Genomic DNA, 19,204 nt, shown 5'->3' with positions numbered 1-19,204 from the left:
AGGCCCCAGTGCCTTTGGGCTGGACCCAGGGGCATTTGGAGGCCCCTTAGACTAGTAGGTCTGCCTGAGATTTTCACAAACATGACAGAGGGTGTCATGTCCCCTGAAGAGCCACCAAAACTCTCAGAAAACTCTGCTTGGATTTCTGACATGTGGATGTGGTTTGAGTGTGGGGAGCAATGGTAGAACTACTGCAGGGGACGCCTCTTCCCCTGCCTGAGGAAGGCACCCTGCTGCCCTCGTGGACTTGACTCTCTTCGGTCTTCTTTTCCCCAGGAATCCTGGGAATAAAGAGTGTCCCCTAAAATGTTCTCTCCCTTTTTCTCCAGGCAGGAAGACCAGGGGCATACCCAGATATGGGTCTGTTGGGGTAGCAGAGTGACTTGTCCCAGGGACATTGCCATTGGGAGAACACATCAATTTGACAGTCCTTCATGGGACTGAAGTCAGTAAACCAGAGGAGCAGGGTCCACAAGAGTCCTCCAGAGAAGAGGGCTGTTAGGTGGTGTCAGGATTTGAGGACAGCACTCGGGCGCATGTAGTCAAGGACACGGAGACACAGAAGGAGGAGCGGCTGCTGGAGGAGGTGTGGTTCTCACACCCCTGCCCGGGCTTTCACCTGGTCCAATTTCCAAATCCCCCATCAGAGAAGCTACTATGAGCACCCCTGGGTTTTGGAAATAACATTTACCACAACGGTGCTCTATCTATACTGACAGGTTGGACCACAGTGCGTTTCTCTGTTTAATCCTATTTTGTGTATCTTTGTTGAAGCCAAAAAGTTTCTCTTGTCTCCTTAAAAAGTACCCACACCAAAAGGTCAATTTCATTATGTTTTTACCTGAAAGCAAGCAAGTTATGATGAAGATTTGGATTCACATTATTATAATCAGAGAGAGAAAAAAGTTATATCTGCAGTATTTTTATTAATCTTTTTTAAATCGCCCATTAGAGGAAACTGACTAAAAGGTATACCAGATCACTCTTTATTAATTTCTTTCGAGTACATGTGACTCTAAAAGCATCTCAAAATTTTAAACAAAAAAAAGTGAAATTGATAAAATATCAATCCTTAAGTCTTCCCAGATTTCTGCTGTATCTCTTTAAGAAAGAGAAAAAACATCTAACTTCTTTGAACCATGATTACAAGGGATGATTGTTGGCCATAGTGTTTGAAATTTTTGAATATTTGAATGTTAGGAAAACACATTACAAAGTTCATTTGATCAAAAGGAAAAATCCTATTTATCTATAGACTTATTGGAATAACTGCCAGATTGGAGTTGAAGGTTATAAAAAAGTCAGAATGCATGTGTTGTAATTAAACAGAAACAAATTGATGCCTGTGCTTGGATTGACGTGGGAGGTTCTCCTGTATTCTGGGGCTGGACCCTCTCTGGACTCAGTATGGACTTAATTCATTTTCCATCAGGCATAAGGTTTCTCAAGAGACGTCCGCTGACTCTTTCCTCCCAAGGCTTCTAAAACACCATGGGCCCACAGCGGCCCTTCCCAGCTCCACTCCCAACTGCGTGGCTCTCTAAGGACCCACCAGTGTTGTGCTCCTCAGCTTCTGTCCCCATGTGAGTCTGAGAAATACAGTTCCTAGACAAGCATCCTGGGAGCCTGTGATACGAACCTAAGCTACCTCAAAACACTCTGGACATTAGAACATCACTGTTCAGCCCTACTGAAGGTGAAAAGGGGGTTGGAAAAGGATTCACTCCTTAGCTTTTATGTCCGTGCGTAATTCTTATTTTCTTTCCCACATTTATCCTAGGGAGAAAATCCATTACATTCGGACTGAGGGTAATCATGGGCTTGAAAAGTTGTCCTGTGATGCAGATCTAGTCATTTTGCTGAGGTAAGGGGCTGAGCCTGAAACAGTTCTGGAAAAGCAACTGGAGAAACTGCTCTGGGTGGTTCTCCACGACAGCCTGGACTAAAACACCCACTGTTTGTTCTAGAGGAGTCTAGTGGCTGTGACTGAAGTAGGGCACCCGCCTTACACCTGCTGTTCATTTCCTTCTTTACGTGTACGGCTGGGGTATCCTAAGCTACATGTGCTCCTTGATGGAGACCTTGCTGTAGGACTAATTAGGGTTTAAAATAATAGGGAGAGTTTGCATGCAAGGATGTGCCCATCTAAGTGAATCTAAGCGCTTTTGTTGTCTCATGAGAATTGTACCTACTCTTACAGCAATTCGTGAACATTCTCTCATGGACAGAGAACTAACTTAATTTGTTTTTCTACTTTGCAGTCTCTTTGAGGAAGAGATTATGTCCTATGTCCCCCTGCAGGCCGCCTTCCACCCTGGGTACAGCTTCTCTCCCCGCTGCTCACCCTGCTCCTCACCTCAGAACTCCCCAGGTAAAGTGAGGTTTTGGCTCTCTGTCTCCTGCCAGTGATGACCTGTGTTTCCACTGGATGAAGCTGCCCCCTCTCCCTTATTTCCTCTCAATTTTCTGATCGTACGCACACTAAGTTGGGTGTTGACACATTGCCATCTGTTTTAGTAATGCCCCCAAGCTATTACATGTTTTTCATTTTTAAATGATTTGGAAACATTTATTGTGAAACTAATATTTCATGATCGGAGAAGGCGATGACACCCCACTCCAGTACTCTTGCCTGGAAAATCCCATGGACGGAGGAGCCCGGTAGGCTGCAGTCCGTGGGGTCACTTAGAGTCAGACACGACTGAGCGACTTCACTTTCATTTTTCACCTTCATGCATTGGAGAAGGAAACGACAACCTACTCCAGTATTCTTGCCTGGAGAATCCCAGGGAAGGGAAGGGGGAGCCTGGTGGGCTGCTGTCTGTGGGGTCACACAGAGTCAGACACGACTGAAGTGACTTAGCAGCAGCAGCAGCAGCAATATTTCATGGTATGAAAATTATAATGAAATTCATGCTTCATTGTCTATCAATAAGATTTACTGAAACCCAGTGACACCTGTTTATATCTTTTTTTCTCATTTAAATTAATTTATTTATTTTAATTGGAGGCTAATTACTTTACAGTATTGTGGTGGTTTTTGCCGTATATTGACATGAATGTTTATATATTTTTGTGGCAACTTTCGTGCTACAAACAGCAGAACTGAGTAGTAGTAACAGACACCACAGGACCCCCAACATCTAAAATATCTGCTATCTGGCTCTTCACCAACAAAGTCTGTGGGCCCCTGCTCTAAATTGCTGGTTTTTTCTAAAGCATATTCTCAAAGCATTTAAAAGGGAAGAGCTCTTTCTAGAACACTCTGCCTTACGAATCACAATGTTATTAGTTACCAATTTGAGTATTTTTTTGTTAAGCTGTAAAGGAGTTGCTAGGTTCCATACTAACTAGGGACCACCTTTATATCCCCATGAAGATGTCTAAGAATTTTTAAATATGATGTGAAATCGTTCCCCTAAAGTTTTCTTAGAATGAATTTACTCATGATACTCTTTGTGGGTATTTTCCATTCCAAATGAGGAAGTGTATATTGAACTGTTTAGCGAAAAGAGAAGCTATTATTTCCTGGGTTCATCAAGATAATTAGCTTAAGACAAATTAATACTCCCAAACAAGATCCAGATATTGAAAAATTTTCCCCTATTGTCTTGATTTGCAGTGTCATGTTGTCATGGATGTTTGTGGTAAATTCAAATTTATTTTTATAACTTTAAAATTTAGTAAAGGAAGTTAGTTTTGAAAAATCTAGTAACTTCCTATCTCATAACCTCTAAAGTCAGAGTTCAAACTTTGCTTTTGAAGCCAGTGGGGAAATGGAGAAGAGAAACCGAATTTAGCAATATGCTGTGTCCCCCAGAAGGGATGTCTCACTCAGCTTGTGTCACTCAATACTGCCATAGGTCTAGAATATCTCAGTTCAGTTCAATTGCTCAGTCATGTCCGACTCTTTGCGAACCCAGGGACTGCAGCGTGCCAGGCTTCCCTGTCCATCACCAATGCCCAGAGTTTACTCAAGCTCACGTTCATCAAGTCAGTGATGCCATCCAATCATCTCGTCCTCTGTCATCCCCTTCTCCTCCTGCCTTCAGTCTTTCCCAGCATCAGGGTCTTTTCCAAGGAGTCAGTTCTTAAAACTGGAATACCTTTTTCTTTAGTGCACCCCCATCATGTCATTCAGAACTATCTCCCAGAGGTAGTTTTGCTAATCCTAAAATCTGTTTTTAAGTCAGTATCTCTTTGTTATCCCTTCTTCCACGAGTGTATCAGTGGCATTGTTGAGGAAATGTTCCATGAGTGCTCCCTCTGACATACAGTATAACTAAGAAGACATGCTTGGGAAAAGGAGGACCGAGAGCTTTGTCAGAGGCAGCATCAGCACAATCAGTTACTTCTGGTATGCACAGGATGACTTACTTCTGGAGAGCAGAGCATTCCCATTTAGGGGACTTGTGTGTCTGCATGATGTTTGGTCCCAGTCTGAAAATGTGTCTATGTGTATGCATTCTAAGTCGTGTCTGACTTTGCAACCTCATGGACTGTAGCCAGCCAGGTTCCTCTGTCCATGAGATTCTCTAGATAAGAATACTGAAGTGGGTTACCATGCCCTCCTTTAGGGGATCTTCCTGACCCAGGGATCAAACCCATGTCTCTTAGGTCTCCTGCATTGGCAGGTGGGTTCTTTACCACACAGCCACCTGGGAAGCCGCAAATTGTCTACACTTTGGTCCAAACTTCTGACACTAGAGTATGGTTTTGACATCATTACATGGTGAAGATACCATCTTGCAAATAGAAAAACTAAGGAAGTATAAAGAATTATTCGCTAAATGAGAATTGTTTGGGTAAGTTTTTTTTTAAAGGAATCAGCATTCCTAATAGCTGTCTGGTGTCAGACATTACTGTCACCATGAACTCAATCATCCAATTTATGTATCAAAGTCATTAATTCTTTACTCTCCTAGCTTTGATCACAGGATCTCAGAGTGTATAATCCAAATATTTGATGCTAAATTTTACAATTCCCACATTTCTAGACCTTTATGACTTTTACCTGAGGCAACAGAGATAGTGACTCATGCATGCCAAACCACCTCATGAGGCATAAATCATTAAAGAAATGCACAATAGTGACCATGGGCATAGTGGTAGCACCAGCAGTGAGAAAGCCATCTTATAAAATACACCGAAATCTGCTAGAAGGAAATTATACTTGCACCTGCAGACTTGTACTCTAGTTTTACCTACATTCTGAAACATGGCATTTCAGCAAAGACACTTTCCTCTTCAAGTGGTGGCTTGGTTCCTTCTCATAAGTCACCTCTTCAGTTGGCTTTGGTGACACCACTGTAGGCATTTCATCTATGTCTTTGGCCACCTCTGCAGACTCATCCTTCCCTTCCTACCATCCTCAAGACTCAGTGCCAGGTTTTATTGTCCTCTCTTTCAAACTATGTCTCTTTCCAATCAAATAGTCAAAGGTGCCACCATCAAAGACCAAGCTTGTGATCTCCCCACAAATCTGTGCCTCTTCCATTTGTCCCCATCTCAGTGAATGTCGCCAAAGTCCATTCCATTATAATGTCTGAAACTCACCTTTACTTCCTACCTATATCCAGTTCATTGCCTCCTAAACACATCTCCAATCTGTCCTATTCTCATCTCCACTGACACCACCCTAGTCCAGTTTAGGTGGGCTAAATCCATTCTGAACCTCTATGGTTTTCTCTGTCTACTGCAGAAAGACTGAGGTTTCTACAACTCTAGATACATCATCTTGGCTCCTACACACTAACTTTCTGTTGTGTTTAACATTGAACAAAATCATTAAATTATTTAAAAGAGAAAACCTTATCCTATTTGTACTGTATCCTATTTGACCTGTCTCCTGCCCACCTCCCAAGCTTTGTTTTACATCATTCTGGTCCTCACTCCCTGTGCTCCAGATAAACTGAAGCACCACTTCCATCCTGCCTCAGTACCTTTGCACATGCTGGTGCTCTACCTAGAATCTTCTCCCAGCTCATCTCTTCTCTTAGCTAAACAGAAGCCTTTCCTAACTCACTCAGTCTAATTTATGCCTACTTATTCTTCACATGTTTCCCAGGGAAGCCTTCCTGAACTTGGCTAGAGTGTCCTGTGATCTCAGAGAACTGAGTTCTCTTCCTTCATGGGTAACAATCATCTCAACCTGTAATTATATTCTCATTTCTGTGAGTTTGATGGTGTCAGTCTTCTCCAGATTATAAATTCAATATCTGGAACATAAACTAAACATTAGTTGTTGCAGGAGCAAACTGTGATCCTAGCCATCTGGGAAACTTGCAAAAGAATGTTATCTTTTCCAGTCCTTTTTTCATTGAAAGGTATATAAAGATAATAAGGCATTTACAAAACATTCTAAGCTCCTTCTATAAATAGTAAGGAATTATTATTAATAATAATATTCTTAATAATTTTTCTTTTATGGTACATGATAATCTAATATAAACCCCTAAATACTCTGTGTTCTAATAGGTATGTTTATATAAGCATCAAGGTCAATATAGTTAGAGAAGTACAATATACACATATATTACAATCTTGGTTGCTCCATTGTAGTTACATTCACTTATAGCAACTTATAAGAGCCTAATTTGATTTATGTCATTTTTGAATATTTAGGTAAATTAAGCCAATAAATATGCTCATCCAGGTATTTTGAAGAGAGATACAATTTGAAATGGAATGTAAAATACAAGTATGTATTATCATCAGAATTTATTTTTCTCTGCATCATATTATTTCTGGTTATTATCAAAGTGACTGAGGGAGTGATAGGGAAACTTCTTGAAGGAGAAAAATATGAAGACTTAGGATTGTGCCTCTGGTTGGACCTCCCATTACCATTGCTCTCTGCATATTTGTTCTTCAGTAAAAAGTGATGACCTTCAGCCTATGTGCTTCTCTGCAGGTTTACAGAGAGCCAGTGCAAGAGCCCCTTCACCCTACAGGAGAGACTTTGAGGCCAAGCTCCGCAATTTCTACCGAAAACTGGAAGCCAAAGGATTTGGTCAGGGTCCAGGGAAAATTAAGTGAGTGATTTAATTGAGCTCCACTGAGCTTGGCACTGAATTCAGTTGGAAGATGTTTCTATCGTTTTCTCCTCTATAACTTGGTAATATTTGTCTGGAAATCGGATACCATGGTATGACATCAGTCATGGTCATAGAATTGAGGAAAGAAAAAGTTAGGAAGTTGGAAAGAAGAAAGGAGGTTAAGAAATTGGAAGGGAGCCAGGAAGAGAAGGTAAGGAGAGAGAGGAAGAACAGTCGATTTCAGACAAAACCATGTATAAAATCAATGGCAGGCCTTCTCAGAAAACAAGGAATCTTGAACTAAATAAAAACTCTTATGTTTCCCTTTACATATTTTTGGGACAAATTTAACTACTCATTAGTCAAAAAGCTTTGATTTGGGGATCTAAGTAAGAAGTTGTTTCTCCCCGCTATATGATTACTATTTTCATCTTGAAAAGCTGAACCAAAATTCAGGTATTCAACTTAAGAGATTCTTCTTAGAATTGATAAAAAAAAAAAATATCCTGGCAGTAGTATAATATGGATGGAGTGTGTCCCATTATAAACTGGTACGTGTTGTCCTGGTACTTTTATCATTTTGAAAAGAGTGTCAGAGTAAGTGCATGGTTGAACTGATGGAATCTGTACCTTGATGAAGAGCCTAGGGAGTGAGACTGTCAGCCTGGGCCCCCACATCTCACCTAGAACATTCCCAAGCGTTGGAGCCCAAGCCCTGGCTACCCGCCCACATGGCTTCTCATTTCTAGGCTCATCATTCGTCGAGACCACCTGTTGGAGGGAACCTTCAATCAGGTGATGGCCTATTCCCGGAAGGAGCTCCAGCGAAACAAGCTCTACATCACCTTTGTTGGAGAGGAGGGGTAAGCCACCAGCACTTTCATGTAGACACCTCAGTGTGGGTAGACCAGAGCCCCCAGGTCTTGGGTGATTTTCCTCAAGGAGCAGGGTGGCTCTAAGCCTTTGCCCCAAGGTGGTTCTGATCATATCCTCCCAGGAGGCCTTTCTCTCCAGGTGTTGCCAATCTTTGAATTTCATGTTCTCCAAAAGCCTAAGATGATTGGCATGTTCTAGAATCTGAGGTCACATGCTCAAAGTATAAGCCCAAAATATAGACCAATCTACTAGATGTTTACTTTTTCAGGATATACCCTGAAAGCTATCCCCTTGGTGTACCCATCCCTCTGAGTATCTGATCAAAGAACTCTTTCCCCAAGAGTGCACACATATGACTGGTGGTGGTGGTAGTGGTTGAGTTGCTAAGTCTTGCAACCCCATGGATGTAGCCTGCCAGGCTCCTCTAACATGGGGTTTACCAGGCAAGAATATTAGAGCGGGTTGCCATTTCCTGCTCCAGGGGATCTTCCCAACCCAGGGGTCAAACCCAGGTCTTGTGCATTGCAGGTGGTCTCCAGCCTTGTGGGCAGATTCTTTAATGACTGAGCCACCAGGGAAGCACATATATGACTGCTTATCAAATTTTTCATGTACTTTCAGTGATTTCATAGCAAACCATCTCAACCGTGGAAAGCAAGCCCACTCAGGAGGGCATAGCAGGATGAACTTAGCAGAAAGTGTTTTCAATTCATGAGCATGCACCATCACAGGAAATTCTTTTCTGTCTCACACGACAAAGTCTAGCTGTGGACCAGCTATGTGTTTTATCCAGTAGGTGTGATGTAATTGAGGAAGAAGTTTAAGGAACACTGCCATAAATGTTTAAGAACATCATCCTCAAATCAATCACTGCATCCTCATTTTCTTCAGCAAATTAGGCTTCCCTTGGGATCCATTGTAAAGCGCAGAGGCTGCCCTCTACTTTCCTGGCACTGAGTCTGAAAGGGCAAGCCAGGTCCTGCATAGGGACAGGTCCCCCACCTCCCTCATGTAATGAGCTTCCCGGACCTCTGCTTCCTTTGCAGCCTGGACTACAGTGGTCCTTCGAGAGAATTCTTCTTCCTTCTGTCTCAGGAGCTCTTTAACCCTTACTACGGACTCTTCGAGTACTCTGCCAATGACACCTACACCGTGCAGATCAGCCCCATGTCTGCCTTTGTAGAAAACCATCTTGAATGGTAAGAGCTGGAATTTTCACTTTCTCATATTGGAAAGTTCTGGTCTTTCTCAGTCAGAAGGCAGTGGTATTCCTTGAGGATCAGTGTGTTTGAAGCAGTGGCCCGATGTCATGAGGAGTGATGAAAGTAAACAACAAAGCATTGGAAACAAAATTCTCTCCTAGTTTTCACCCAGAATACAAAATGAATCACTAAAGATGCTGCAAATTTCCTATCAACTGCACATTGATGTAAGATACTACAGTTTTTCTTCTGAGGAAACACTGAGGTAAGTAGATATAGGTCCTGAGTGTTGATAATTCTACTAAAGTCCTAAGCATTCCCAGGGAGGGCTTCTTGAAGATATTCATGGATTTGAGATTCTCTGATCTTGGACTGATGGCTTTTGTACTGTGGCCATCAGCTTCTGCATCTTGCTTTAAAATAAGGCTGTTGGGTTAGATGATCTCTCAGCATCCTTCTGACTTGAAAGTGCAACATGTCCTCTCATCTTGAGGCAATTACCACTTAACCTGAAATGAGTAAGAAGATCAGTATTGGTCAATTCTGTGCACTTCTGTGGCTGAGATTCCTCAGATATGGGTGGAAATCTCCAGAAAACTGCATGGGAGAACTAGGATGCATGCACTTTCCTGTTTTGTCACCCCCACACGCGACTTGAAAAGTACCCCGGATTTCACTACAGGACCTCCTGTCATCAGGAGGGAAATGAGTCCTGGAAACTGCTGACATGGTTCTTATCTGACATAACTTACTGATGATGTGTCATGGGGCTTCTGGTGAAGGGAGCTTCTGGGGTAACACCTGGCCACTGGGCTTACAGCCCAAATCCCCATAATTTGATTTCATAATATCAGAACAACACACCTCTGCTAAGGCTGCCAGCTACAGCCCCAACTTCTCTCTCCAAACACTCTCACCTCTGAGTTCTTCTTTTTCTTTAATTATTTAAAGTTTATTTTATTGAAGTATAATTGATTTAGATTGTTGTGCTAATGTCTACTTTACAATAAAGTGATTCAGTTATACATGTATATATATTTTTTTCATATTCTTTTCCATTATGGTTTATCTTAGGATATTGAATATAGTTCCCAGTGCAATATAATAAGACCTTGTTGTTTATCCATTCTATATATAATAGTTTGCATCTGCTAATCCCAACTTCCCAACCCATCCCTCCTCCCCTACTCTCCCACTTGGCAACCATTAAGTCTGTTCTCTTATGTCTGAGTCTGTTTCTGTTTCCAAGATAAGTTCATTTGTGTTGTATTTTAGATTCTCCATTTAAGTGATATCATATGGTATTTGTCTTTCTCTTTCTGACTTACTTCATTTAGTGTGATACTCTCTAGGTCCATCCAGCTTGCAACAAATGGCATTCTTTCTTTCTCTTTTGTGGCTGAGTAGTGTTCTATTGTGTATGCACCACATCTTCTTTATCTGTTCACCTATTGATGGACATTTAGGTTGTTTCCATGTAATGGTGATTATAAATAGTGTGGCTATGAACATAAGGATTCATGTATCTTTTTAAACATAAGGGTACATACACCTTTTTGAATTATACTTTCATCCAGATACATGCCCAGGAATGGGGTTGCTGGATCATATGGTAACTCTGTTTTTAGTATTTTGAGGAACCTCCATACTGTTCTCCATAGTGGTTGCATCAATTTACATTCCCACCAACAGTGTAGGAGGGTTCCCTTTTCACCACACTCCCTCCAGCGTTTATTATTTGTAGACTTTTAAATGATGGCCATTCTGATCTGTGTAAGGTGGTACCTCATTGTAGTTTTGACTTGCATTTCTATAACACTTATCAATGTTGAGCATCCTTTTACATGCCTACTGGCCATCTGTATGTCTTCTTTGGAGAAATGTCTCTCTAGATCTTCTGCCCATTTTTTTATTGCATTGTTTGCTTTTTTGTTATTGAGTTGTATGAGCTGTTTGTACACTTTGGAAATTAAGCCCTTATCAGCCACATCATTTGCAAATATTTTCTCCTAATCCATAGATTGTCTTTTGTTTTGTTTATGGTTTCCTTTGCTGTGCAAAAGCTTGTAAGTTTGATTAGGGGCCATTTGTTTATTTTTCCTTTTATTTATCTTGCCTTGGGAGACTGACGTAAGAAAACATTGGTCAATTTATCTCAGGGAATGTTTGCCCATGCTCTCTTTTAGGAGTTTTATAGTGTCAAATGTTATATTTGCGTCTTCAAGCCATTTAGAGTTTATTTTTGTGTATGGTGTGAAGGAGTGATCTAACTTCACTGATTTGTACGAGTCAGCTCTTGAGCTGAGCAAGGCATGTGCCTGCTCAGGGCATGTGCTTCAAGTGTTTGGCACAAGTGAAGAAGCAAATGTTGTTGTTTTTTTGTTGCTTTTTGCCTTTGTTGTTCCTTTTCATGTAACTTATCAAATAAGTGGATGATGTAGCTTGGGAGGCAGAAACACCCCTGCTGGTGTGGGCAGAGCAGCAAGTCACTACAGAGAAGATGTAGGGCTAAGAACTGAAGACCAGCTCTAACTCAGTCACATTCCGGTAGGGTTCACTCAGACAGTGGAGAGTACCATACCCCCATGAAACAAAAATATATGTGGGACTTCCCTGGGTCCAGTGGTTAAGAATCCTCCTGCTCGTGCAGGGCACACAGGTTTGATCCTTGGTCTGGGAAGATTCCACATGCCTCAGGGCAACTAAGCCTATGCACAAAACTACTGGAGCCCAGGAGCTCTAGAGCCCGCAACCACAGCTGCTGGGCCCGTGTGCTGTAGCTACTGAAGCCTGCGCACCCAGAGCTCATTGTTTTGCCACAAGAGAAGCCCCACGATGAGAAATGCACACAGCACAACAGAGAGCAGCCGCCACTCACACCTAGAAAAAGCCCACACGCATCAGTGGAGACCCAGCACAGCCAAAAATCAATCAATCAATCAATAATTTTTAAAGACTATATAGGTATGCAGATTATACTTCATATAATCCCCCAATTCTCTCAGTCTATGTGCATGAAATTTAAGATGGTGTCTTAGAGGTTATGAATTAGAGTTAGCAATCACTAAGGAAATGCTTTCACAAACATTACAGCATATAGGACTCTGCTGGGTGTTGTGGGGATACATTCATTAACTGAACAGTTGTAAACCAAGTGCATGCTGTGTGTTGGGAGAATACAAAAGTGAAGTGAACGTGATTTCTTCCCTCAAAGGGAGAGAGCACATGAGTAAATCTGTAATTCCACTATAGTATCTTAAATGCCAAGTTATACATATATAATACGTGTGTGTGTGTACGTCTGAGATACATATATAAGCCTGGGAATTGTATTAAATCATGAAGGAAAGTGTCTCACTCAACCCAAGGTAGGGGATGGTGCAGTGGGGAATAAAACCAGGGAATCTCATAAAAAGGGAATAATTGTGCCATCTTTTTCTTCTTTTTTTTGCTTTTTTTTTTTATGAAAAGGAGTGGATATATGTGCCAATCTTTACTGATAGTTGAGTAGGAGAATCAACAGAGCAGAGGAGAAAAGTGTTTTGAGGAGCCAATATTGGAAACAAGAATTGAAAGGTGTGAGAGGAAATGGAGCCTTTGGCAAGCAGTGTAGACAGATCAGAACAGAGAATGGCTTTTGGGGTTGTGAGAATGAGGCTGGAGACAGAGAGGCAGATGGTCGCATCACATAAAGAGAATACTGTCACTGGGTCTGTGTTTTTAAAAAGTAAATCTTGCCATAGCGTGGGGAAAATTTTAAGGACAAAAGGCTGGAAAGAGCTGAGACCAGCTCCAGAGAGGTTGATACATCACAGGGAGAAACAGAATTCAAACTGAGGTAGAAGTGGGGTCTGAGAAAGGAGGGGACTAACCTTAAGAACATCTCAGAGGGAGAAGAGACTCAGCTAGTTGTTTTACTGTTTGACTGTTGAGGTGAGAGGGAGAGAGAAATATAGAAAAAGTCTAAGGTTTCTGGTTGCACCATGCGATGGGTTGGGATGGTCACTGTGATGAGAATTACATGAAATAGACAACACTTAGAGGAAAGAGGAGGAATTCACTCTTTGACAGGTAGAAATTGCAGGTTCCATTATTAATACAGGTGGGTATATTAGTACGTACCTGGAATATTGCCTTGGAAATCTGGGCTGGAAACTGAGATTGGGAAACACTAACACAGTCATGAAATTAAAAGACGCTTGCTCCTTGGAAGAAAAGCTATGAGAAACATAGACAGCATATTAAAAAGCAGAGACATTACATTGCTGACAAAGGTCTGTATAGTCAAAGCTATGTTTTTACAGTAGTCATGTATGGATGTGAGAGTTGGACATAAAGAAGGCTGAGCACTGAAGAACTGATGCTTTTGAACTGTGGTGTTGGACAAGACTCTTGAGAGTCCCCTGGACTGCAAGGAGATCCAACCAGTCCATCCTAAAGGAGATCAATCCTGAATATTCATTGGAAGGATTGATGCTAAAGCTGAAGCTCCAATACTTTGGCCACCTGATGCGAAGATCCGACTCATTGGAAAAGACCCTGATGCTGGGAAAGATTGAGGGCAGGAGGAGAAGGGGACCACAGAGGATGAGATGGTTGGATGGCATCACTGACTCAACAGACATGAGTTTGAGCAAGCTCTGGGAGTTGGTGAAGGACAGGGAAGCCTAACGTGCTACAGTCCATGGTGTCACAAAGAGTCGGACACAACTGAGTAACTGAACAGCAAGAACAACACAGGCAGATTGGCTCAGGAGGAAGGAGGAGATGGGAGCTCGCAGAGGTGGAGGATACTGATGAGTCCGGGGTGGCCAGAGCCCCAGGTCCCTGGGGAAAGCTGAGAATGAGTGGCCAGGGTGTTCCAGCTTGGGAGGAATAGGACAGGGATGGAGGTGCTCCAGTGAAGACCTGCTTGTGGGGAAGAAGGCAGTCCAAGAAGGCAGAAGCTGGAGGGGGCATACAGAGGATACAAAGGGGTCCCCAGGGATTCAGAGCACAGGATTGGGAGGACAGAGCTTAGGACATCAGGGGATGATCACAGGAGCTGTGTTTGGATAGTGACAGAGGTTCATGAGGTTAAGTGCCCTAGTGGTGTGAAGGGGACCGAGTGTTCTGGAGGAAACATTGGGGCCAAGCACAGGAGTGACATAGGGAAGTCTACAGACTAAGGCCTGATGGAATACACAGGAGACTCCCTGGCCTTCTGGCCAACTCATTACCACTTGAGAGTGGCCTCAAGAGATGCCTTGCCAGCTGCCTGGACCCTGTTCTCAGGCAGGCTCTGTTGTCTCTGAACATCTCCGGCTGGATGAGGCCAGGTCGATGTGTCAGTTACACCCGGAGGAAGGAAACAGCAGAGATGTTGCAAGAATTAGCAAAGCTCTCTGGATGGATCCTTTATAAAAGTCAAAGGTGTGACAAAGTCTGGCCCAGAGGTGCTTGTTACCTGCTGTCTTTGCAAAGGAAAGGACTTGAGGACTTTTACCCACTGCTGTTCCTACATTGGAAATATTTGCTGTGTAGCCCAGAAGCAAAATGGCAAGGAGCTTTCGGAGCAACTAGCAATCTGAACAGAGCTCAGGCAGGTGAGAGTTCACATGGAATGATGAGATGTTATGAAGTGATCTGGGACCTCCCCTCTGCTCTGAGGCTCTGACTCTGAACCTCAGTCTCCTAAGCCCCTGACTGACAGAAAAGCCCAAATGCAAAGCCAGTACTAGTCCCAGATTGAACCATGACCCTCACACAGGGTGGGACTCATGTTTCATTAGTGCCTCAGAGGTCCTAGGGGAGACAGGAGGTCACTACCAGTGGACAGAACTTGAGCCACTGGGGCCAAGTCTGCTTTAGCCTTGAAAAGGAAGCCCTGCTGGGCTGTGGGCGTTTGAATCAGATGGTAGCGCTGCAGTTATTCCTTCTGGATATTTTCCTGTGAGCCGTTCTGCACCCCAGGGCAGATGGTTTTACCAAGAAAAGTGAGGGCACCCAAGTGCTGGGCCATTTTGACAAAAGTGCACCCAGGAAGAGTCAACACCCGAATGAAGTCACTCCAGGCCTTGCGCAAAGTGTGGCAGCAAGTGGATCCTGAGACCCCTGCCTGAGGCTTTGTCACTGTGACTGCACAGGGGCGGGCGGGGGTGGGACGGGGCCACTGAGGAAACCTGAACCCTGAGTTCTCAGAGGTTGGGCCAGCCAGGTGGCGCTGACCCATCGGCTGATCCCAGATGTAGGCGCCTGGCCTTCTTCCTTCCCTCACTCCCCAGGACACTTCATCCCACAGTCCACATGGGCGGTGAGGAAGATGACACTTACTATGACCAATACATCACTCATGAGAAAACAGAGACCAAAAGATTACAGGGCTCCTCACAGTCAGAGCCTTGACCTTGTAAAGCTGGAAATTGTCCCTAACACAGGATGGGCGAGGACAGGAGTCTGCCTGGAAGGGAAGTGACTCCCAGCCCCTGCCCTCTCTTCCCTCCGCAGACAGGCCTGTAGGCCAGAAATAAACAGAGAGAAAATCGATCAGCTTTACAGGATTAAACATCACCCTGGATGGAAATATTGCTCGGGTGTGGCTGGAAGAGGCCTCTTTGCATGGGTCATTTTTTAAATTATTATTCAAGTTCTGTATCTTTTCACTGACCTTCCTCTGTGTCCCACACTCTGTTTTGTCTGTATCCCCCTAGAGAGTAAGCTCCATGAAAGCAGAGATGGATCTGTCTTATTTAACCCTAGCACAGGCCTGGCACTTAAGGTATTCAAAAGAACAGTTCATTTGGGTGCATGAACAGAAGTTTGGGTGCATGAATAAGGCTTGTTCCACAAGCCACATGAGCCACTTCCTTCTACCAGGGCCATTAAGACAGAGGTCTCATATAAACCAGGGGCAGTTAACTGCTCAAAGGTCACACTTTCATTTCTCATCTGTGGTTGTAAATCCCTTACAGTGTTGACAACAAACACACATGTCCCCTGGGAGCTTTGCACTCAGCTCTGCACGATGCCCACACTCTGCTTATTACTGACACAAGGTCGCCCTACACACACTGCCCCTGCACCATGGGCCTCTGCCAGTCACCCCCAGGCCAGGCAGTACTCCAGAGATGGGCAAAGGGGCCTCTGACCCCAGGTTCTTCCCCTGCTGGCTCCTCCCTGACTGTAGCTACTTGAAATTCTCTGCTTCCTGCTTGCTGTGTGTGGGCTTTGCATATGCTGGGATGCAGCCTGGAAATCAAAAGGTTTCTACCTCCTTCCCTTTGTTTCTAGTGAAGTGCTGAGAGATACTATCATGAATAAATGTGGTGAGGATTCTATACACACATAATAAGTAAACTGAAAAAAAATCTATTTTTTTGACCTTCAGCCTAAAAGGACTTTCCATAATTGTTTCATTACTCGTTTGTATTCCCCAGTTAGGTTGTATGAACCCTGCTTTGGCCCTAGCTCCGGAGGCTCTCTGCAGTGGCACAGGAGGAGGGTTCTTCTTCCCCTTCCCTTTGGTTAGAGCAGCCAAATAACAAAACTGAAGCCAAGATTGATGCAGCACAAGCTTTATTAAATAACCAAAGAATGGAGAAGCACAGACTAAGTTCACCAAACAACAACTCACCCACCAGATGGGAGGGATTTAATTTTTAGGAGTAAAGACAAAGGGAGAAGAAATAAGGCTAATGATGAAGAGACCTGTGCTTTAGTCTACTGGGGAAGGAGCAAGGCTTTTTCAAGGGAGTGTGATGCCACACCTCAGCCTTTTTTGATACTTAATATCCAGTCATGGTCAAAGGTAGGTGTGTCATTTAATATGCTAATATAGTAAATATCAGTGTCTGATGAGATTCAGGGTCTGTCAGATGAGGTCAGATTCATTGCCATCTTGTTTCCATCTGGTTCCTTCTGGTGTTTTTATTTGTAGCTATCTTTCTTATCTCTTGACCCTCCAACTTAAAGGTTTATGTTAAGTCCTGCTAAAGGTGGGGATTGATGGGTTTTGAGCAGAAATGTGGAGTAACTCTAGCTACATTCGTACCACAGAATTTCCAAGTTGACAGGGACATTGTTAAAATTGCGAGGCTAACGCTCATGCCAAGTAAGAGAGAGAAGGTGGAGCTGGAACCCCACTGGGCCTCCCATGAGAACTGTGGTCACATATGGACACAGCCCTGCCCACCCTAAATCAGGTAGAAAAAGGCCAGGAAATAGCACAACGTCCTTCTTCCACCCACCAGTCCCACTGGCCAAGCCAACCATGGACCAGAGGGCAAGGAATCTCCAACTATTGCAGCAATAATGGCCTATCCCCAAGGTCACAGAGTGGGACAGAAAATGATAGGAAACCCATGAGGAGTGCATGACAGGGATTAAAAATATCTGAAAGAGCCTGTACAATTCAGGACTTTCAGTTCATCCACTAAAAATATTACCATTTCCCTAACTGTATGTGTCCACTGTATGTGTCTTTGATTCAGAAATCTTAAAGTAATATTCCAAATTCCTTATCTTTATTCTTTGATTATGATTTCCATTTGCATATTAATGAGGTACTCATGCTGATTTTTTTATCCTTTTAATCATCATTGTATGCTGATTTTATGTCTCTCAAGATACAGAAGTGAATATAAAGCTAAACAATAAAACATTAATTGAAAATTTGTTAAACATGCTAAGCACTATTCTAGATACTTCCAACAGCCCTATAACCCAGGGCTATAGGAGAAACCCGGAGAAGGCGATGGCACCCCACTCCAGTACTCTTGCCTGGAAAATCCCATGGACGGAGGAGCCCGGTAGGCGGCAGTCCATGGAGTTGCTCAGAGTCGGACACGACTGAGCGACTTCACTTTCACTTTTCACCTTCATGCTTTGGAGAAGGAAATGGCAACCCACTCCAGTATTCTTCCCTGGAGAATCCCAGGGACTGGGGAGCCTGGTGGGCTGCTGTCTATGGGGTCGCACAGAGTCGGACACGACTGAAGCAACTTAGCAGCAGCAGCAGCAGCATAGGAGAAACCCAGGCTATCGAAGAAAATAAGGTGCAAACATTAGCAAACTCAGAGATAATCACAAACCAGGCTGGGGTTGGAACCCAGAAAACCTGACTGCAGTAGGTTCTAGCCCCCTCTATTTTCCCTCTGGGCAAATTGCAATACAATGTGATAAATGTTATCTGTACTTCTATTATAGCACTTTGCACATTACGTAATTATCCGTATTAGGTATACGGAGCTTTAAAAATGAGTGAGAATAGTTGGCTGGCAGAGATGGGGAAAGGAAACTTCCAGGGAGAGGGCCTGAAATTCACAGAAGGATGGCAGGTGAACAAACAGGTGTCAGTTGTGTTTGACTGAAAAACAGAGAAAACAAAAGCTGTAAGGACTTCTTTCACCAGATAGGGAAACGCATTTAATGGCATCTAGGGACTTTGGGCTTTAGCCAGGCTTCAGCAATACGTGAACTGTGAACTTCCAGATGTTCAAGCTGGTTTTAGAAAAGGCAGAGGAACCAGAGATCAAATTGCCAACATCCGCTGGATCATCGAAAAAGCAAGAAAAACATCTATTTCTGCTCTATTGACTATGCCAAAGCCTTTGACTGTGTGGGTCACAATAAACTGTGGAAAATTCTGAAAGAGATGGGAATACCAGACCACCTGACCTGCCTTTTGAGAAACCTATATGCAGGTCAGGAAGCAACAGTTAGAACTGGACATGGAACAACAGACTGGTTCCAAATAGGAAAAGGAGTACGTCAAGGCTGTATATTGTCACCCAGCTTACTTAACTTAAATGCAGAGTATATCCTGCGAAACGCTGGGCTGGAAGAAGCACAAGCTGGAATCAAGATTGACGGGAGAAATATCAATAACCTCAGATATGCAGATGACACCACCCTTATGGCAGAAAGTGAAGAGGAACTAAAAATCCTCTTGATGAAAGTGAAAGAGGAGAGTGAAAAAGTTGACTTAAAGCTCAACATACAGAAAACTAAGATCATGGCATCTGGTCCCATCAGCTCATGGGAAATAGATGGGGAAACAGTGGAAACAGTGTCAGACTTTATTTTGGGGGGCTCCAAAATCACTGCAGATGG

The 19,204-nt window shown here is 43.3% G+C and overlaps 1 protein-coding gene across 1 annotated transcript in view; it reads left to right on the top strand.

Moving 5' to 3' along the window:
• HECW1 (HECT, C2 and WW domain containing E3 ubiquitin protein ligase 1) overlaps positions 1–19,204 on the top strand; it is a 211,042-nt gene that overhangs the window by 138,130 nt on the left and 53,708 nt on the right. Inside the window, exons 15-19 of the mRNA XM_010829072.1 lie at positions 1,781–1,864; positions 2,262–2,371; positions 6,914–7,034; positions 7,787–7,900; positions 8,960–9,112. Coding sequence (XP_010827374.1) covers positions 1,781–1,864; positions 2,262–2,371; positions 6,914–7,034; positions 7,787–7,900; positions 8,960–9,112 — 582 coding nt within the window. The remainder of the gene's footprint in view (positions 1–1,780; positions 1,865–2,261; positions 2,372–6,913; positions 7,035–7,786; positions 7,901–8,959; positions 9,113–19,204) is intronic.

This window comes from Bison bison, unplaced genomic scaffold, assembly GCF_000754665.1.
Source record: "Bison bison bison isolate TAMUID 2011002044 unplaced genomic scaffold, Bison_UMD1.0 scf7180017864499, whole genome shotgun sequence".
NCBI classification, from domain to species: Eukaryota; Metazoa; Chordata; class Mammalia; order Artiodactyla; family Bovidae; genus Bison; species Bison bison.
This window is presented reverse-complemented; position numbering and strand designations above follow the sequence as displayed.